Below are 23424 nucleotides of genomic sequence, written 5' to 3'. Positions count from 1 at the left end.
AAAATTCGAACAATTAAAGGAAAACATTTGTATTTATTTTTGGTACTTTTTTCATAGAGTAATATTTTTCAATAAATTTATAAATTAACACAGAAATATGAATATTTTATTATGATCTGCCATTGAAATTATTTTAAATTAAATTTTTCTCATTTCTATGGGAACAAAAAAAGGTAACAACGGGAAAAATATTTTAAACATTGGTTCCTGCAGTTGTACAAAAATTAACCAAAAGGGTGCTATTTGCAACTTGAGTGTAAAGGTGTAGATAAATGCAATCCAAATTAAACTGTGATCACGCATATTTTATTCCAAAAATCAATTTTTATCATAAAAAACTTAAATATTTTAAATTGTTAATAACTTCGTAAATACTGCGATTTTAGGAAAATGAAGCTAAATTTGTGATCACTCATATTTAATACCAAATATGACTTAATTTTAATTCGTTCATAAATTTTAAGGAATCTGTGATCATTAATTTTTAAGTATAAAAAACTCAAATATTTTAAATGGTTAATGACTTTGTAATTACTGCGATTTTAGAGAAAATAAGTTCAATCAATAATTCATACCAAAAATCGATTTTTAATATAAAAAACTCAAATATCTTAAATCTTCAGTGTTGACGGGTGTTCAAGAGTGGAATTTTTTATATTCTAAATTAGTTAACTTTTCGACATAAAAGTTAGCTGATGTGCATCAGAGTATACAAACATATATACTTTTTCGTTTTTGATTTTTTTATAATAATGTACCTAGAAAATAGAGCATATATGGTTCTGAGTGAATGTAAATAAAAAGAAAGTAATTATTGGTACTTTTACTTTGTTCTTCTTTAGAGTATAAAAAGGAAGATCAGAACAATGGATGTCTCGACGTTTTAATATGACATCATAACTGTTCATAGATTATTTATTAGTAGCTAATCGCAGGCAAATATTTTTACACTTTCGATGGCAAAATCACATATAAAACAAGTAAGTGAGCATTACTCGTGAGCATTTCTCGTTGGACTTATATGGGAACTATGACAAATTATGGACCGATCTTTATAAAATTAGGTGACATGACTTCCGTATATATAACACTTATTGGAAACGAAATTTCTGTATAAATTAAACATTTATGACCGATTAATTCCTATTTCGGGAGAAAATTTGTATTGGGGCTGTTGCACTAATATCTTTGAGCATTACAAAACATTTTTGAACACAGCTCTCCAAAATTATTATAAACATATTTTTACAGTGATGGTTTCCCTTTCATCAAACCTCAATTATCATTGAAAAATTTACAATATACTTCCTTAACTTCTGAAATACAATATAAAAATTCTTTTAAGGACATCTCAATAATTTTCATTTATCATATGTTATGGAGTATTTTTTTAATATACGTATAATGGGAAACTTACATATTAGAGCCTGACACACTCCTAAATCCCTTTTTTCAAGCTGCATTCTATGTATTTTTTTTTTTTTATTTTTGCCCTTTTCAGTAAAATTTTCATTGTGAGTTCATTTGTAACCAGCATGATGTCATATTCATGAAAAAAATATGTATTTACATACACATTTTTATAACTGTGACACTTTGTGACAATGTAGCGTAAATAGTTTACATATTAAATGTTAACATTAATCCCACATATTTTTTTAAATACAAACAACAGCCATTGCAATTTACAGACAAGTACACAGATATACAAATACATTTCATATTTATTTACACATATCAGAAACAAATCCAATATAAATTTATAGATATTCATATGAAATGACTTTTGTTTATTTTATTTTGTACTCATTCAAAATGATAAACTGTATAATATGTATATTCCATGAAACTTCGCACAAAAGTTGACCTGTTCATAAAAACAGAATTTATTTTCAATTGATCTTATCACAGAATAATAGAACGGAAGGAGAGAGAAATGTCAATGAAAAAAATCAAACAAAATTATTCTCTTTTCACGCAGAGATTTACATACATAGGTGATACAATAACAATATATATGGCAATTCATTCTCATAAATTAGGTTTTTGACAACAGACATAGGTTTTGGGCTCTCAGTTATCTATCTAGTTGTCATGTATTGATCTTATGTTGTTCTTTAGCATATAGATTTTAGATGAAGATAAGAATAAATTGCATTATGTTTATTGTAAAATTCTGAACTCAAAGGATGTATTGTGCAATACTGCGTATTGAGTTACTAAAATTGGAATGAGAATAAATTATTTTTTTGACTTAAATTTTCTCCTCCAATATGATATCATAGCCAAACTAGCAGGCTAAAATGATCGACTTTCTTTAAAAATGTGACATGCGATTCATTGGTCACAAATGGATTAGATATTCTTTCCCAGTTTTAGCAGAAAATATTCGACTGTAGTATCGAAAAAACTATGAAACTCAAAACACATTCGATGATGTTTTAATGAATCAATATAATGGATCTTCCAATAGTGATGACCGACCATTTTGATGAAGCTAAATCTGTCATTTATTCATTTTGTTTTGCCAAATCACTTTTGACGTAAATAGCGTTCAATAATAAATGCAAATGATAAAATTTTACGGAAGGGGTACATTAACAAACAAAATTGTTGAATTTGGACGAAATCAATTCGCATGAGATCCAAGAGTCACAGTTTGGTGTGGATTTTGAGCGGGCGGAATCATCGTTCGTCCATATTTCTTTGAGAACGACATTTTTCAGGTTCTCACCGTCAATGACAAGTCCTACAATTCGATGATTACCTACTTCTTTTTGTCATATTAGACATTCTGCGATTTGCTAGCATTGTAATCTCACGTGGAGGTGACGTGAACTGGCCACCGCTATCGTGTGATTAGACGTGATTAGACTTTTTCACCCAGGGAAGGCGCGGTGGACATTTGCACAATGTTATATTCCATACATAATGGCATAGATAAGATTTTCAATCAAATAAAAAGTGAAGAACATTTTACTTATTTGGATGACTCTACAGGCGACTTTTGGACTTAGCTTGATTGTGATCACTGTGTGCAGCTGGATTTTCCAAGGATTTCCAGAGCCTTCTGTGGTCGATTTTTAAACTAAGTCTACGTGTGATCACTGTCTGGATATTCCAAGGATTTCAAGGCCTTCTGTGGTCTTTCCACTGGTGTACAGTGAAGAAACAAGAAATTTAGGACAAAAACATTGCGCGTTAAATTATGTAGCTTTTATTTTGAAACATTTGTACAATATAAATTTACTCAAAGTATGGCCACCTACACCGAATTTTGACAGAACTTTTAAGACCAGAATACCGACAAGGGATGATTGGGCCGCGAACTCTGTCCTAAGGGATGACGTGATCTCAATCTACACTGATGGTTCAAAGACAAAAAGAGGCACGGGCTCGGGAATCTTTTCAGATGAACTGGACCTTCTGATGTCTATTCGATTACCCGATACCTGCACGGTTTTCCAGGCAGAGATTATGCCAGGACACGAGGGCATCCGGGGAAATGAAGTATCTGATGAGTGCGCAACCAACGGGTCGTCCCTGGACGTATCTCTAGTGCAAAGGGATATTCACACTCCCCTGGTGACAGTATCGAGATTGATAGATGAATGGGCTTTGAGTGAGACCGAACTCAGGTGGTCAAATATCATCACTTGTAGAATATCAAGAATGCTCTGGCCCAATCTGACATTGGATAGAACTAGGACTCTTTTGTATCTTAGCAGGAATTCGATCAGCCTTCTTACGGGTATAATTACTGGGCACTGTATGATTGGACATATGTCGGAACGTATGGGTTACCCACGTTATAGCTACTGTAGAAGTTGTTTAGATGAAGAGGAGGAGGAATCGGTACAGCACCTTCTATGTGAATGCCCAGCCTTACAATAGCATAGACTACTACATCTTGGTAGAGCTCTTTTCCATGATCTGGACTGTCTCAGAGATGTGTCACTAGTAAATATGATCAGATTTATTAGAAGTACCGGTTGGTTCCCACGGGGATCACAGGAATCACATGGTCAACGAAATTAGGGAGGGAAACTATTCTCACTTTATGTACGAATTTTCAGCATAAGGGAATAGTATTTCTAAGTTTATCACAATGGGCCACAAGGCCTCCCAGTGAACTCGCTAAATTGCGAACCCACGTAACCTAACCTAACCTATGGCCATTGTTAGCCTTTTCCCATCTTTCTGGCACCATATGGATTCCGAGCCAAAAGAACTGAAGAACGAATCGAGCCAATTTCGGATAGTCTGTTCTAAAGTGTTGAGTGTCCCGGAGAGAGAATTCTGCATCGATCGAAACAAATAGCAGTCGGACGGGGCAAGGTCTGGAATACTACGGTTTCATGACTGCCCACATATTTTGGGCGTTTTTTCGGCCAATGATCACAGTTGCATTTGGTGCAGTTTCCCTGTGATTGTCTGGCCAAATTTCTGCAGCTCATAATAGATAGCACCCTTTTGCTCCCACCAAATACAGAGCATTACCTTAGAGCCATTAATATTTGGCTTTGGCCAGGCCTCACGTACGATCTCTTACTCTTCGCGTTGCTGTTTGAGTAGCGCCCAATATTTTTACAAGCTCTTTTTGAGTTTGACAACAATCTTCATGGAGTAATGCCCCCAATTCTTGGTCTTCAAAATTGTTTGGCTGGCCTGGGCGATCCTTGTTTTCCCTGTCGAAATCATCACTTCTGAACCACACAGACCATATTTAATTTAAGTAAAGTGAAGTCCTATCAACACAACTTAATTGCTTGCATGCAGCGAGCTAATAAGTGTAGCAGTCAACGGTATTACTTATTATATCAAATATCTTTTATAAAACTAAACAATTTTAATGCTTAATTTAATCTCAAATATCTTCAAATGCATAAACTCCTATAATATTTTTTTCATATTATATGGCTCCCATTACAAAAACTATCATAGATTTTATAATACAAACATTTCAGGTACTTTACAACTGATACAGAGCCATACTCATATAAACCTGTCAATTCAGTTTACTACTAAAACAAACAAAAAAAAACATATCACAACCACGACATAAAAACTATAAAACCTTCAAAAATCCATCGTCTATATAAAAAAAATTCTCAAAAACCCAGAAAAACACACAACTAAAACTGCTGCTGCCATTCACAGTTGAATAATGTGGCGAAAAAAGTAGTAGGTGTGTGTCTGTCTAAGAGAGTGGGTTATGTGAGTATTATACATACAGGATTAATCGAATTTCAACTGTCTACTCTTGTAAAGCCTTCAAACTAGACAGCTTATTCCAATCCTTTGACTTGCGTGCATGTGAGGTTTTCTATGATTTTTTTGTTTTTCTGTTGGCATGAAAAGTTGGGTTTAGTTTATCTATTTTTGTTCTTTTTATACTCATCACCAAAAACATGGGCGGTATATTAATTTTGTCATTGCGTTTGTAACATAACGAAATATTTATAGCAGTTCCAAAGAACTATATATATTTTATGGGTCCTTTTGATATTCTAAGACGTCCGTCCGTCTGTCTGTCTGTTGAAGGTACGACACACAGTGGTTCAAGAGCGGCATTAATTAAATTTTGTATGTCTTCTGATTTTTACACTGTTTGTAATAAACAGTCTAATTATCATGTACCAAAAGTTTTATGCTAATATCTTTATTACTTTTTTGCCCAGAGACATTCAAAATTGACCTAAGTGAATACGTTTGAAATGACCGTATTATATATGCTACCTTTTATAGCTTCATGCTTTTAAAATACTCTTGTAATGACATTATAATGATTTGTTTATACAATTGGATGTTATAAATGATATATAGGCAAATAAAAAAAAATTTGAAAATTAAAAAAAAAAATCTTGCTACTATAATATAAATTCTCCATTTTTGCCCTTAAGCAATTCCGGTATAAAAAACTAAAAAAATGTTAGGAAAAATTTGCTTCAACGTCAGCTATATCGGTGATAAAATCACAGATATTTAGATTTTTCTATTTAAAATGAAAAACTAAAAACGAATTTTGAAATTTATTATCAGCAAACCCGCAATTCCCATAAAAGTGTTGAAAAAATCCAAAACTGGGAATTTTTAGTTTTTTGGCTATAATGTCCATACCAGGATCGCGGTTATCGGAACCCTTTACAAAATAATTAGAAATATATTAGGCCACCTAAAATTGGGTACTATATTTTGATATTGAATATGCGATTTTAGAATTTTTGCCCTAAAATTTAATTTTACATAAAAAATAGGTGTTTTTTAAATGGACCTGGTCCCCTCGGTAACAACAATTTTTTAATTTTTTTTCATTTAAAATATTTTATGAAAACTTAGCTTTGAGAAAATATATACTCCTTATACATCCTCTTAGAAATTTTTTGCGATAACTTAAAAAGAAAAAAGTACTTTTTTCCCAGAAAATTAGCGAAAAATCGTCTTTTTAAAATTTTTTAAATTCGAGTGCTTATAACTTTGGACTTAATCATTATTTTTAAACAATTCTTTTTCTATTTGACACATAAATGTGTTGTTACTCCAACAAGCGAAAACTAGAGAAAATTTGGACCCGCTGTTATCAAAAAACTAGAGTGCGGTGGGTAAAAATTTTGAAAATTTAATTTTCAAATGCGAATACCTCCTGAGCTATAAGAGATATTTGACAAGGTTTTTTATAGTGCTCGATGAGAAGATTACATGTGTGTAATTTTTTTGAAATCGGAACACAAACGAATAAATTGGATTGTTTTAAAAATATAACATGCCCGAGGTGCCCTACTTTGAGGACCCTTGGTCGCGCCCCCGGTGGACTCATGAGGTCAAGGTTCAAAACTTAAACTCGACAACACTTTTTCTTTGCGCATGTGAAATTTAATTTATTTACCTCTTTTTTTCGATACCAATGTGTGTTGCTTACGATAAAATTCGTTTTCTGTAAAATATAAACATTGACTTACGATAAAATCTTATCCGCTATTATTTTTAAGTTATTAACAATTTTGATATTATGAGAACGCTAAAACATCAGGACCGACTGATTTTTAATTTTTGCAATAAAAAAAATTTAGATAATGTCGCTTACGATAATTTGGCGCTAAGGGCTTGATATATGGATATGGGGCATTTCATGTCAAGTGAACCAACTTTTGAAATCGATGTCTTCCGATCGGGATGAAATTTGCACCAAGGTTAGCTCTATTGGATAGTAACTCAGACACAATTTTTCAACAACATCGGTCGAGAACTCTCTGAGTTATAGGGGGTAAAATTTTGACAATTTGGTCAAACAGGGGTTTTTTCTTATCCATGTAACTTATTACCTATTGTTCTTAGCAAAATGTGTTCCAAATAGTATAGATAGCTATTTCTTCGATCTTTCGAAAAAAAATATTTAAAAAAAAAAATAAAAAATTTTTAATATTTTTTTTCCGAAATCAAAAACTTTTTTGACTTTTTTTTAAAATACGCTATTTTTTTTTATTTTTTTTTTTCTTAAAATAAAGTTTAGATATTTTCCTTGAACACCTACTTGGTCGCTTAGTGGGATGCGAGTGGGATATCTATCAAAATAAATATTTTGTAACTCAAAACATAAAATTTTTGACTTTTTTTGCAAAATCAAAAACTTTGTTGACTTTTTTTTTTCAAAATGGACCCTTTTTTAATCTTTTTTTTTAGGTCAAACAAAAGCTTAGATATTATCCTTGAAGACCCTTTTGGTCGCTTAGTGGGATGCGAGTGGGATATCTATCAAAATAAATATTTTTTAACTCAAGACTTACAATTTTTGACTTTTTTTTTTGCAAATACGATTTTTTTTCCAAATGGGCCCTTTTTTAATTTTTTTTTTTGTAGTCAAAAGAAAGTTTAGGTCCATTCCTTTAAGATATTTTTAGTCCCTTAGTGGGATGCGAGTAGGATATCTATCAAAATAAATATTTTGTAACGCAAGACATACAATTTTTTAATTTTTTTTTGCAAAATCAAAATTTTTTTCCAATATGGGCCCTTTTTTAATTTTTTTTTTTTGCTCAAAAGAAAGCCTAGGTCCATTCCTTTAAGATATTTTTAGTCCCTTAGTGGGATGCGAGTGGGATATCTATCAAAATAAATTGATAGATATCCCATTTTACATGTTCCAAATTTGGATGCATGTAACATAACATGTGACATAACTGTTAGCAAGTTATTTTTATCTGATTTAGAATTTTATCACCAATATAGCTGATTTTGTTAAAAAAAATTTCGACCCTCTGTTGGCCCGCCATATCTAAAAAGCATAAAAAAATTAAAAACAATAAATCAACAAACCTAAATATCTCTTCAACTAATGGAGATAACCTACACGTGTAAGCATATTTTTAGTAGATCTTCTCAAGGACTATTTATTTAAATTTAAAATTTTGCAATAAAAAAAAATTTAAAAAATGTCACTTACGATAATTTGGCGCTAAGGGCTCGATATATGGATATACTAATATGGGACTATTTTGACAATCAATGCTTTGCCTTTTTAAAATTTTTTACTCAAACCAAAACATTATTTTTTTTAAATCGGCCAAGTTTGGATACATCTGGGGGTGACTAGGTCCGCTCAAGTGAGCCAAGTTTTACTTTACACGCTTTTGCATTAGGTTCTCTATACGAAACATATACAAATAGTAGGGACGACATAACTGTTAGCAAGTTATTTTTATGTGATTTGGACTTATCACCAATATATCTGATTTTGTTAAAAAAAATGTCGACCCTCTGTTGGGTCGCCATATCTAAAAAGCCAAAAAAAGATCGAGCAAAATTAAAAACAATAAATCAATAAAATTAAATATCTCTTCAACTAATGGAGATAACCTACACGTGTAAGCGTATTTTTAGTAGATCTTCTCAGGACTATTTATATTTTAAATTTCAGCTCATTCGGATCATTAATTGTTTTTTTTGGCGATTTTTCAAAAAATTTTAAACCCGAGGTGTCCAAATTTTAGAGGCAACGTACTGGCCCCAATACCTCTAGGAAGCTGAACAACTGTAAATCAACTCGAAAGCACCTCAGCTCAAACCATGTGAAATTTCGTAATAATATCTCTAATAGTTCCCGAGATATTAAATTATTGCCAAAAAAAATACGTTTCTGAACCACTGTGCGACAGGTTCTACAGGGAAGGTCTTAGGATCTTTCAATGAAGCTCTTAGGGGAATGAATATCGGTCAAGCAGAACTAGAGTTATGGAAAATTTCTTACCGGAATATGGCATTATCCATAATATCGACATCGATATGTTGGTTATTGTGACGATCAGTACATAATTGACGATCAGTCCAACAACCTCCATTATATTGGTGGTGGGTATATAATATTCGGCACAACCGAATATAGCACTCCTACTTATTCTTTTTTATAATTTTTTTTTTAGTTTCTGTTTGGTTTACATATGAGTACTTGTGCATTCATTGGCTTTTAACATGACTTTTTACATCATATAACCTTTATAACACTTACTACTGCAACAATTCATATCCTTAGTTTTTTTTTATCTTTTGTATGTGTTTGTCTAGTTTTTAGTTTGTTTGCGATCTATAGTTTGAATGAATGGTACACCTGGGTTTTATATATTTTGCCACTTTTCTCTATTTATTTTCTATATGTATATTATTCATAAAGAAATACCTATATTTAAGTTGTATTCAATTTGTGAAGGTATTGAAAACATAGTAAAATGTAAAATAAAATATAAAATCCTTAATAAAAAGCTGCTTTAAAATGTGAATAATTAATGGAAAAAATCATTAATTGGAAATAGAGATGAAACTGTATTGAGATTGTTTTTACCATGTTTCAATAAGTTTTCAAAACAAATACTTTAAGACTGACATATTTCAATAATTAAGGTCAACAAAATTTAAAATTATATAAAGACTATCAACTAGTCTAGGTACTGGGGAAAAGTGTCAGATCCAACCTAAAGTATTCTATAGCAAATTGGAAATGTTGTTACATAATGAGTCCCACTCACTCCGAATGTAGTCATCGAAGGAAAGTCTGACGACAACTAGCTGCCTATAAATGCATATCCTGTTACGATTTATAAGGTGTCCTTCCAATACAACCTCCATCTCAACATTTATACCAGTTACCACAATCGTCGTTTACCTGCCACTTTCAAACAAAATTAAACAGTTGTATGGTTCCTATCAAAAAATCTCATAATTCTTCTTGCCACAAAAGAACTGTTAAAGCAGAAAATTGATCATTTGTTTTCCTAAATCTCCACAAAAACAAACTGATAAAGTTTTCTAAATTTTGCTTAAGTTTCCAACAATTGCTCAAAATCTATTCATCATTATTTATCATAAATCTTTTTTTTTCTTTCTTACTTTTCTGTTTGTGAGAAATTTGATTTTAGCAAATAGTTTGAAATGATATTTAACTAAAGATAAGAAAAATAAAAACTGCATTTATTTAATGTTCCATTTCAACTTTATCACCTTTTTGCAAATAAAAAAGGAGAGCAAAAAAATAAAAGGAAATCAATTTTCAATATCTTAAAGTGCTCACATGTATTCTGTGAAAAGCATTTTAAGTTTTTTTTCCAATAAACTTGTAAAAAACTTTATTTTCAAGTAGAGAACATAATAAAGTTTATTTTGTGAATAGAGATTTACGATTTCATTTAAAAATTTGAGTTGGAAGTTAAATAAAGAATTGAAATTTAATCAGATTACACTGCGATACAAAATACAATTCAATGCATTCACTGCAGCAGAGTGCACAGTGGGGAAGTTTAAAATTTAACATTTTACAATATTCAATCAGGGGATTCTGCATGTTGTTCAAGTGCAAGGAATTGTGGTAATTCGAATGGATGAGTCCAAAAATCCATAAGACGTAGTGAAGTAGGGTTGGCTGAACAGTAGAATATGTGGAGGGTGTCATGAGTACCCTGACCACATACTGGACATAAGTTGAGGACGGCACTGTCTATGCGGGACCATAAGGTATTAAGCCTATTGCTCCATCCTGATCTCAGTTGTACCAGAACCAGTCTTGTTTTACGCGGCAGAATCTTCTCGGAGTCTGCTATCGGTGGTGGCGACCTCTAAGTATGAAATTCCTGCTACCGCGGAATCGATGGCGGCTCTTGGAATGTCGTTCAACACTGTCATGGGTCCTGCACATACCTCTGTATGATATCTTCATATTTGCGTAGGTCCTGTCTGACATGCCTCGGGGGAGATTCCAACTGTGTGATGTTGCAGTTAGGATGACTCCTCCAGTGACATTCCAAAAGGAACAGTTGAGTCAATATGACGTTAAGTTCCTTAACCGGTAAAACCTTGGTTTCCTAGTGAAGGTGGTGTTCGGAGGTAATCTGAAGGCAGCCTGTGAAGTTCCTTAGGACTTCGTTAGTGATAACTGCAGGTTACGTGCTGTGTAGAAATTGTGAATTCCATTGAGATAGCCATTTACCATACCGCAAAGCTCATCAACATTGTGACCTGTTGCCAATATAGTGCAGTCGTCCGCATAGTTGACTACCTAAACGCCAAATGGGGGCACTGGGAGTTTATAGAGGTAGAAGTTAACAGGAGCGGCGACAGAAATCCATTCTGCTGAAGAGCTGTTGTGGGTTGACGGGTCAGTGGTGAGAGGAGAAGAGCTTTGAGTGTCTTCGCTACAGGTGACAGGAGGGAAATCGGCCTGTACGATTGTCCCTAGCTTGGGAACCCTTTGAAGAGTTTGCTATCCAAGGTTCCATTACCACACAGGTATCCAAGTTCTCCTCAGACAGAAGGATCCTAATGTTGTCTGTAGCTCAAATTGAAAGCTGCTGAACGAATTTGATCGGGAGATTTTTTGGGGGACACGGTATTAAATGTGACAATAGCCGGTATGACTTTTCGTGGACCATCCTTCTTTTTTGGCGATTTGTCCCCTCTTTGTGAGAGTAGTTGCAGTTTAAGATCAAGACATCTTTAACTAGTATAACCATCATCCATGTTTCTGGCAACATATGGATTCCGTGGCAAAATAACTGCTCATCTTTTGAGGCCAAAAACGAATCAAGCCAGTTTCGGATACTCTGTTCTGAAGTGAAGCGGATTCCAGAGTAAGAGTTCTTCATCGATCGAAGCAAACAGCAGTCGGACGGGGCAAAACTTCCCAACCACTTCTTTATAAATAGTTTTTAAAACGTTTTGCAACATATGGTCGAGCTTTATCATAATGGAATATTACGGTTTCATGTCTGGCCGAATATTCTGGGCGTGTTTCGGTCAATTAGGATTGCTACAGGTTCACTGTGATGTTCTGCCCAGTTTTCAGCAGCTCATAATAGATATGACTATTTTAGTCCCACCAAATCTTTGGTGTCCAACTAGCTGAATTGTCGGGCTTCACATACGATCTCTTACGCAAGAAATGATTCACTGCAAAAATGATTTCTTTTTTTAGCGTTGAAGCATCATTTTGGACATGCAAAAATGTCGTTCAAGGTCTCTCGGCTTCAATTCGTAGGATTCCCAATTTCTCTGCTTTTGGATGAATTCTGCTGATTGCAAACATTTTGAAATTGCTGCTTAGGTAGCTTCCAACGATTTTGCGAGTTATACAGCAATATTTATGGAGTAATGTTTCCAATTCTTGGTCTTCAAACATTTGGCCTGGGCAATATTTTTGTTCCGTATCAAAATCACCACTTCTGAGCCGTATAAACCCTGTCTCGGAGCAATTGGTGTGCTTTAGCGGCACTTTTTCCAAATATAAAGAAATAAAGCAAAACTTCTCGCATATGGCGCTTTGTTGGCAAAAAAATTTACATTTTCGAAGCATAAAAACTTTGTTGTTTACACTATAATATTCAATAAATAAGTGGGAATAAATGACAGATATGTATCCTTCCAAATGACATATAGTTATTATGCGTTTGTGCAGATGTTTGTAACGCCCAAAAATATTAGTCTAACACCCAGCTTAAAGTATACCAATCGACTTAGAATCACTTTCTAAGTCGATTAAGCGATGTCCGTCCGTCCGTCTGGTCGACTGGCTGGCTGGCTGTCCATGTAAACCTTGTGCGCAGAGTACAGGTCGCAATTTTGAAGATATTTCGATAAAATTTGGTACATATTATTTTTTCGGCTCAGGAACCAAGCCTATTGAAACTGGCTGAAATCGGTCCACTATTTCACCTAGCCCCCATACAAATGTCCTCCCGAAATTGGACTTTATCGGTCATAAATGTTTAATTTATATATGTATCTACACAAATTTCGCTCCAAATAAGTTTCATATATACAAAATTCATGTCACCAAATTTTGTTACGATCGGTCCATAATTAGTCATAGCTCCCATATAGACCCGCTTCCTAAAATCACTTAAACGTGCATAAATCTCCTAAAAATTTTGGTATATACACAAAATTCAAAATAAATAATTTTCATTAAGACATAAATTCCATAATGATCGGTCCATAATTGGTCATAGCTCCCGTTAAGGTCCACTTCCGAAAATCAGTCACGAATATAAATTATGGATATTTTAAAAGAAAAATGTTTTTGCTCATTTACTTGGTCGGGCTTGACCGACTTGTTTAAAATTAAATTCCCTCCCGACCAAGGGTTAAAGTTTATACATTTAATGCAGATTTTAGAGAAGATTAAACACAAAAGCAGATTAAAATCCCAGTATTTTTAAATCAATTTCATTCACTTAATATATCAAAATGGATAATTAAAATGATTCTAAGAATTTGCTTAATGAAGTTGTATTTTTTCAAATAAAAATGATTACGCTGCGTTAGAATTAAATTCTCCACTTTATTGTGAAGCTGCAGGTGATTTACATATTTATTTGTTAATCTATTTAAACCATTCTTATTGGAAACTATGAGTAATAAAAATTTAACCAAATTTTTTTCTACGTTTAGCTTAAATTTGTGTGGTTTTTATTTTCTCTCCTTTAACCAACAATTTATCATAATAAGTTGTATTTTACACACAATTTTTTTACTAAAAAGTTCCTGTTATTAAAAATAATTTATGCATACATTTATTTAATAAAGCTATTTTTAAATTAGTTGCTCTTATTTTTGTACTTCCCCTTAAGATGCTTTACTTATCCTTCCCCTCTGTGGGAAGTGCACTTCTGCCGTTACTTCAGTTGGGATTTTTATCAAGTGATAAATGAATGCAAGTTTGTTTTTTTGTAATTATTAACATGTTTACTCTAATTGCTGCAAATCAAAATAAGCAATTTGTAGTGAACAAAAATGAGTACAATTTTAAAATATAAAATAAAAAAGTACGTGAAAAAATTCCCTATCTTAATGGAAACAAAACACATATTTGTTTTTTTTTTAAATTAATCATTTATAGAGATTTAAAGTTTTCATTCTGTTAATTGTTTTGTTTTATAGTAGTTTGTGTGTAGAAAATCATTTTGTTTAATTTGAGACACTATAAAGTTCAATGTGTTATAGAAATTAACCCATTGTGGTAGAACATAGAATCATTTTAGAATGAATGGAAGTGAAATATGAATTGCGGATAAAACATTATTTGCTTAAAACTATTCATATTCATTGACAACATATTACATATTATTTTAAATACTTGTGTATATTGGGTGTATGACTTAAAAATGCGGGATTAAAAAGAGATGGCGTATCTTTTGAACGCGATGAATGTGATTCATTGGTTTCAACTTGCGAGAGATGGCTTGTGCGGTTCAGAAGTGGTGATTCTGACACGAAAGACAAATATCGCCCAGGACAGCCAAACAAGTTTCAAGACCAAGTTTTGGAGGAATTACTCCATGAAGATTGTTGTCAAACTCATTTAGAGCTTGCAAAATCATTGCGAGCTACTCAATCAGCAATTTCAAAATGTTTGGAAGCAGATGGATTCATCCAAATGCAGGGAAATTGGATACCATACGAATGGAAGCTGAGTGACCTTGAAAGAGGATTTTGTATATCTAAAATGCCAAATCATTACTTGTGAAGAGAAGGATATCAAAGCCAAATATCCATGACGCTAAAGCAATGCTCTGAAATCTGACCAGATCTTCAAAGGAAACCTGAGCCGAAAGCAACTGATTCGTTTGAAGCGAGCATTGTCCGAATAATGCCCAAAATATGCGGCCAGACGTGAAACCGAAACATTTCATCATGACTACGCTAGGTCATATGTTGCAGTACTTGTTAAAAACTATTTAGAGTGAAGTGTTTGGGAAGTTTTTTATCATCATCCGCCTTATAGTCCAGACCTTGCACCGTCCGACTACTATTTTCTTCGATCGACGCAGAACGCTCTCTCTGGGGTACGCTTCACTTTGGAATAGAGTATCAGAAATTGGCTTGATTTGTTCTTAAAACATGAGCTCATTTCATTTGTTCTTTATTGCCATAACGAAGGGAAAATATCATACACTCATTATTGTCATTGATCAATTGTGTGTTACGAGTAACAGCTAGTTAGGGAATATCATCAAAAAATTAGTTTTCAACACTGTGGAATCTGCAACTAGGATCAGCCCTACATGATAAAGGGTTGGACTGAACAATTGTTAGGTTTATCAGGAACTATAAGATTATCCGACCTAAAAATGGAATGGCTTCGATCTCAAAACTTTCCAAAAAAAGGCGCCTTATACCAAATTCTGTGGAATTTTTCAGCTCAAGAATCTGTATTCCATGTATTACAAAAATGCCGCCTATGCGGAAGAAGTAGTGGTGACAGTGAAACGGCACTCAAAATTCTAAGTCGATGGAGCATCGACAGCTGACTGAGTGTGAATCCGAGCAAGATTAAAGTTGTATTGTTTTGAACGTAATACAAGATTCCTATCTTTACGCTACAGTATTGAACTGACTATCTCGGATAGAGCAAAATATTTGGGTATCATTCTTGTGTGGTCATGCCAGCATTATTTGGAAACATTCAGAATGTTCCAGATTATATTGATTACTGAACCCCTAGAGCCTTCTTCTCGAGGAACTTCGGTTTTTCAATTCCGAACAACACGGCATTAGAAGAGGGTCTCTCTCTTGATAGGACAGGGATAGAGTTGGCAGATGTATCTACATACTGGAATTTTGGATTATGATTGCTTTTATAAACCCAAGTGGATGTAGTATTCTTCAGGCTGAGGTATCAACTATCAAAATATCGTCTACAAATATTTACTTACATCTGCGATAGAAGTTTATACACAACATCTAGTCTGGCCCAGGAATTTCGGGCATTTTTTAACGAGATGGCGAAAAATTCGACAGTAGTACCCGTATGTGTACGTGGACACAGGCACCATGATTGTAACATATACTTCCAATCCGGTAGTCCGTTGTCTAAGTATAAACAACCCATTTGAGCTAAAATAAGGTGAAAGATTGAATATACCTCTTGATCATAAGGATAATATGGTCAGTATTAGACATGAAGTGCACGGCAGAACTCATTGGACAATAACACTTGCAGCTAAGAAATATGGTGGTGGTGATTATCGTGCACTATACATTTGTAAACCATGCTTGATTTGTCGAAATGAAGAGGAGGATAATACCGTCTTTAACATTCTCGGTTACTGTCCGACCCTGTGCGTTCTTAGTCTCCCTAAAATAAATATATTTGCTAAAAAACTCATTATAATTTCCACGAAAACACAAACAAAATTTTGTTTTTTTTTTGAAAGAACAAAACAACTTGCCGAGTTCAAAAATGTTCCTCTCCTTATGCCGACCTTACCTCTGACACCAACAAACACAAAAATTGCGCCATATGTGAAACGAGTCTAATTAACATAAGTCATGTTAATGATAACATTTGAGTGTTTACACCAGAGTTAAAATAATGTTCGACTCTGGATTGATATAAAAAGAGATAACCAAATTTGAAATGCAATAAATACAAAAGAGAAAAAAATTTATTGGTGTTGGACTTAAAAATTCGAGATTTGTTTTTTAAATTTTTAGCTTTTATTTTGAAACATTCGTACAATAAAAATTTATTCAATCAATTGGCCAGTGTTAGCTATGATCTTTTCCCATCTTTCTGGCAACATAGGGATTCGGAGCCAGAAGAACTGCTCATCTTTGGAGGGAAATAGCTAAACAAGCCAATATCGGATAAATACTCCGTTCAAAAGTGAAACGTGAGTGCGTTCTGCATCGATAGAAATAAACAGTATGCGGACAACTTCAATAGTTTTTAACAAGAATTTGACCTGACTTAAACATTTGACCGAATGTTGTCATGATTGAATATTGCAGTTTCATGTCTGGCCGCATATTCTGGGCGTTCTTCGGTCAATGATCGTTTCAACTGCATACAAGAGATAGGACCCTTTTGCTCAAACAAAATACAGAGAATTTCTTTAGCGCCTTGGATATTTGGCTACGATGTTGATTCGGCTGGTTGGCTGGGCTTCACGTACGATCTTTTACTCTTCGGGCTATGGATCCATTTTTCATCGAATGTAATGATTCGGTGTATTATTTTCTTTTATTGCGTTCAAGCATCATTCCGTACATTCAAAATCGTTTATCAAGGTTACTCGGCTTTAATTCGTATTGTACCAAATTCCCTTGCTTTTGAATGAATCCTGCTGCTCGCAAACGCTTTGATATTGCTGCTTGTGTAGCTCCCAATGATTTTACAAGCTCTTGTTGAGTTTGACAACAATCTTCATAGAGTAATGCCTCCAATTCTTTGTCTTCAAACTTTTTTGGTTGACCAGGCCTATCTCTGTGTCAAAATCATCACTTCTGAACCGCACAAAACATCTCTCGCAAGGAGAATGCGATGAAGCACATTCACCATAAGCTTTGGTGAACAATCGGTGTGCATTTATACCCTACGCCACCATAGTGGGGAGGGTATAATGCTTTTATACAGATGTTTCTAATGCCCAAAAATATTAGTCTAACGCCCACCTTAAAGTATACCCATCGACTTAGAATGACTTTCTGAGTCGATTAAACGATGACCGTCCGTCCGTCTTGCTAGTTGGCTGGCTGTCCATGTAAACTTTTTGCGCAAAGTACATGTCGCAATTTTAAAGATATTTCGATAAAATTTGATACATATTATTTTTTCGGCCAGGACCAAGCCTATCGATCCATTATTTCACCTAGCCCCCATACAAATGTCCTCCCGAAATTGGCCTTTATCGGACATAAATGTTTAATTTATATATGTATCTACACAAATTCCGCTCCTACTAAGTTTTATATATACAAAATAAATGTCACCAAATTTGTTCACGATCGGTCCATAATTAGTTATAGCTCCCATATAGACCCGCTTCCGAAAATCACTTTAACGTGCATAAATCTCTTAAAAATATTGATATACACACAAAATTCAACATAAATAACTTTCATATAAACATAAATTACACGACCTAAATTCATGGAGATCGTTCCATAATTGGTCATAGCCCCCATATAAGGCCCACTTCCGAAAATCACTCACAAATATAATTTATTGATATTTTAAAAGAAAAATGTTTTTGCTCATTCACTTACTGTATGGTATTATATGGTCGGGCTTGGCGACCATACTTTCTTGTTTCAATTAAAAAAGTATAGCAAAACTTCCCGCATATATCGCTGTGTTGGCAGAAAATTCGACATTTTCGTAGCAAAAAAGAAAACCTTGTTGTTTACACAACTTACAAATAAGTTATTAAATACAAAAACCACATTCGAATTTTTAAATTGTACACCCAACAGATTATTTTCTGGCTCGTGCCATCTCTGTCCACTTTGTGTTTAACAGAACGAATATTTTGGTTATAGCATAAGGGGATTCATTGTGTTGTATTTTGATGTATTACTGTCACTTGTCACTTCTATAAAAATTTTTAAAAATAAAATTTTTTTTTTTTTGGAAATTAAAAAAAAGTTCATGAAGATTTGGCAAACAAATATATTTGGGTATGGTAAAGATTTGGGACATTTCACTAAATGGACTTCAATTTTTATTTTTTACTAGTTGACCGTCCAGGCTTCGCCCGGTAGCATTTACTAATGTTAGTTCTTCAAGTTTCTCCAACCCGCATACTCCTGCCTGTTATTACTTATTTGCAAATAAAATATCTATATTTGTACTGCATACTTTAGGGAGCTTTTAGTTGACTAGACTCAAAAAAAATTTCCGAGTTTTACCCGGAATTTTTTTTCTATACAAACAATCTCCTGAAAATTTCGAATCGAATAAAAAAAAATCAGCCAAATCGCTCCAGCCTTTCTCACGTGATGCCTAGGGTGGCCCTTAATAAACGAAAGTTGGATTTTGGCCATTCTCACCCTCCAGTTTGGTGAACATTAGAAAAAAAATCATCCTGAAAAAGTTTTAGGAAAATCGGTTGGGGATAAGACGTGCAGCAAGCCCTCTGAAGTTCTGAGATGCATTTACAAGGGGGAAAAATGCATTTTTTTCAGTTTTTGTAAAAATTTTGCCATTAAAAAATTACTTTTGCACTTTAATTTAAAAGAATCGAAATGTATACCTAATTGTCGTTCTAATGAGACATAAAAAACAGAAATTGGTTAAACAATTTTAAAGTTATTAAAAATTCGCCAGGCCATTAACGTGCCTTAGGCCACTAGAAAAAGAATTGTAGGAACAAAATATTTTTGTTAAATTTCATCAAAATCGGCCCAAAAATATACAACATTTCGAACATTTCGAAATCTTTCCAAGATAAGTGCCAACTATTGAAAAATTTGACTTTTGACCTTCACGATTTAAGGGTTAACGTCTTCCGATTTTAGTAGAAGTTTCAGAGTATATTTTGAATTATCTCGACTATAATATTCTGAATAAGTTTGGCTTAAAATTCTTAAGAGTAAGGAAATAGAGCTCATTGGCCTAAAAATTGCCAAATAATTGGTTTTTCTCGAAAATTTCAAAATTTAAATCGCAGGTACTGAAAAACTATAAGAGATATTTTCATAATTTTTTCACATTTTTATTCCCTATTATATTCTTAATAAATCCCAATTAGATGATCAAAAAATTCTGAAATTTTGTTTAACAAAATTTTTAAAAATTTGAAAATGGAGTTTTGAAACTGCCGTTAAAAAAATTTTATTTTCTTGCTCATACCTAAGAATAGGTTAACGGTATCCTACGAAGACAAAAACTCATATACAAGTAAATATGGACATATTTTAAGTAAAAATGAGCTTTTATTTTAATATTTATCAAAATATGTTAATTTTGTTCATACATTTCTTGTTCTAGTGGCCTGAGACACTTTAATGGCCTGGCGAATTTTTAATAACTTTGACATTTTTTGACCAATTTCTGTTTTTTATGTCTCATTAGAACGACAATTACGTACACATTTCGATTCTTTTAAATTAAATTACAAAAGTAATTTTTTAATGGCAAAATTTTTACAAAAACTAAAAAAATGCATTTTTTCTTCTCAAAACCGATTTACCTAAAATTTTTTCAGGATGATTTTTTTACTAATGTTCACCAAACTGGAGGGTGGGAATGGCCAAAATCCAACTTTCGTTTATTAAGGGCCACCCTAGTGATGCCATTACATACATGGACCATTTCATTTTTATATACATATATAGATTTTTTATTGATAAAAATTAGAAAATTTTGGAAACATTTTTTTTTTGAACCACCCTAATCGCATGCACAAATTCTAATATTATTTATAATAATTAAAATAACTAAATAGTTAAAAAAATTCTTCCCACGCCCTTCACATTTCAACATATTTTTCTTTTAGATTCTAACGGTGTGCTACTATATCATCTCCACTATGCTAATTTTGACCCCCCTCTCTTAAATGGGTTAATAATTCCGCATTAGTGCATTCAACATTTTGCAAATAAAAACACCAATCAGCAGCAGCAACAACAAAAGTTAAGTAACATATTAATTTTAAAACAAAATGCTAAAAATAAGATCAAAATGAGAGAAATACTAAAAGCAGCCAGTAAACTACATGAAGCAAAAAAAAAAAAAAAAAACTAGTTTAGCGAAATAAACAGCAACAACGAACTATTGTTTAAACAAAACGATATAAAAGCCAACAAATATAATTGAATAAAAACATTAGAGTTCAATAGCCAGTCAAGTAAAGTGCAGTAAAGCAAAAGCAAATGGAATAATATTATTTTAAAAAATACTGCTTCAACAAAAAGAACAATTGAAAGAAACGAATACAAGGCAATTAATATTTTGTTGACTCACAAGTGCAGCTAATTGAAGCTAATTTAGTTAAAACCCTGAATAAAAAGAACCAAATATTTTGAGATAAATTATGAGATTCTTAATAATAACATTATTTCTGTTATGTAGTGCAAACACATTAAGTGAGTTTAAATAATAACTGTTAAAGAACAAAAAAAAAATATCTAAATATTTAAAATTACAGTTTGTTTGACGGACAATAGTAAAGATGTGGAGTCTGAAGATTATGATGAAGATTATCCAGTGGCTGAATTAAATTCTCAGGATAAAAATTTGGATATTAATCAAGCTTTGGAGGATGAAAATGATGATGATGAGTATTGTGAGTGGTTAAAATGTGATAAAGATTTGCGGCAAGAGAGAGGCTTTCGTAGATTTCTGGATGTGCCTTTTCTAAAGAAACTTGTTAGAAATTTAAGTCCCTTTTCACGTCCTAGACTGGAAATGCATTTTTATCTGTTCAAACGGGAGTTTCCTGACTGTGGCAGGGAGCTGATAATTGGTGATGTTAATTCATTGAGAGCATCCGGTTTGGATGCTTCAAAGCCAACCAGGTAATAAAAAGAGAATGGAATTTGAAGGTCAAACAAGCATCCGGGAGTTGTTTAAATTTTGTTTTTGAAATGCTAAATACATAAACTCAGACTGGTTGCGTAGCTTTATAATTTCTTGTTATTTATAACATTCTTCTTTGTTTTTATAGAATCATTATCCATGGTTGGATGAGCCAGTCTAGAGGTTCCTTTAATCGTGATATTAAAAATGCTTACCTCAAGAATGGAGACTTTAATGTGATTATAGCTGATTGGAGTTCCCATGCTGCCAATATCAACTATTTCCATGTGGTCAGACTAATCGAGACCTTTGGTGCCTATGTGGCTCAATTTACCAACTATTTAGCGGAAAAGGCCCAAATTAAATACGATGATATCTATCTTATTGGCCATTCATTGGGTGCTCAAATAGCTGGTGCAGCCGGCAAACGTAGCTGGCCCAACAGATATAATACCATATTTGCTTTGGATCCTGCTGGACCCAAATTTCGCAAGAAGAGTACTGATTTCCGTATTGATCCCACAGATGCCAAATATGTGGAGAGCATACAAACAAGTCGTAATTTGGGTTTCTTAGAGCCAACCGGAAATGCTACATTTTATCCCAACTATGGCAGCTATCAAAAGAAATGTTACTATGTGGGCTGTTCTCATATAAGGGCCTATAAAATGTTTGTGGAATCCCTAAATTCCCCTCTGGGATTTTATGGTTTGAAATGTTTGCGTCGCCAGCGAGAGTGGAATTGTAATGATACGGATACACGGGATTATCGTATGGGTGGAGAACCTTCAATACCCAAAAGTGGTTTGTTTTATGTGGACACCAATAGCAAAGAACCCTTTGCCTTGGGTAGAGTAATTTTGTCAGGGAATAATGAAAATTGATAATACAAATAATTCTTATTATGTAGCTTTAATTAAACAAAGACAACAAGTACCTGAGATTAACTATAATTAATGTTATTTATTAAAAATTATTTATTTTAATTTAATACCCTTAAGATCTCTTAAAAATTTGCTTAGAATAAAAAAAATTTTAAACAACATATCAAAGAATTTTAAGCAATTATTATCACACTCTTATGTTATCAAGATATTACCGCTTTATAATTACAATCATTATTTTATTATCATACCAAAAATAAGAAGAAACAAATAACATACGGAAGTTGCTTACAAACGAAACGCTCCAAAAAATCATACACGTACATTACGAACTAATTAAATTTTATGTAAAAACGGAAATACGAGTACTAGTTATATACTCTCGACATTCATACATTTATAATTTTAAAACCAGACAATTATAATTTTGAAAATATGTACAACAAAACAGAAACATCATCATCATCAAAGCATTGTACGTAGATTTTAAGTGAAATGCCTTTGTGGAATAAAAGATAATGCAGTGCAATATGTATGAGTTATTATTTTTTTGTTTTTATCACATATAAAAACCGCTTAAATTTTAGTGTGCATTTTATGTAGAATGTACATTAAAAACTAAAGAGACATTTTGTGCAACAACATAAATGATAAATATATACATAGAAGTCCGCATTTTACACTCAAAACTTATAAATAATTCATTTCATAGAGACATACACATAGAGTGGAAGCTAGAAAACAAATCAAACAAAAAAT

At 33.0% G+C, this 23424-nt stretch overlaps 1 protein-coding gene across 1 annotated transcript; it reads left to right on the top strand.

Annotated features, from left to right (window-relative positions):
- Nucleotides 1-21003: 21003 nt before the first annotated feature.
- LOC135950971 (phospholipase A1 2-like) lies at nucleotides 21004-22821 on the top strand. Its single transcript, XM_065500509.1, has 3 exons — nucleotides 21004-21348; nucleotides 21411-21780; nucleotides 21930-22821. Exons 1-3 carry the CDS (start codon nucleotides 21297-21299, stop codon nucleotides 22663-22665), a joined length of 1158 nt encoding a protein of 385 aa, XP_065356581.1. The 5' UTR covers nucleotides 21004-21296; the 3' UTR covers nucleotides 22666-22821.
- The last annotated feature ends 603 nt before the right edge of the window (nucleotides 22822-23424 follow it).

This window comes from Calliphora vicina, chromosome 2 (genome assembly GCF_958450345.1).
Source record: "Calliphora vicina chromosome 2, idCalVici1.1, whole genome shotgun sequence".
In the NCBI taxonomy this organism is placed as follows: Eukaryota; Metazoa; Arthropoda; class Insecta; order Diptera; family Calliphoridae; genus Calliphora; species Calliphora vicina.
This window is presented reverse-complemented; position numbering and strand designations above follow the sequence as displayed.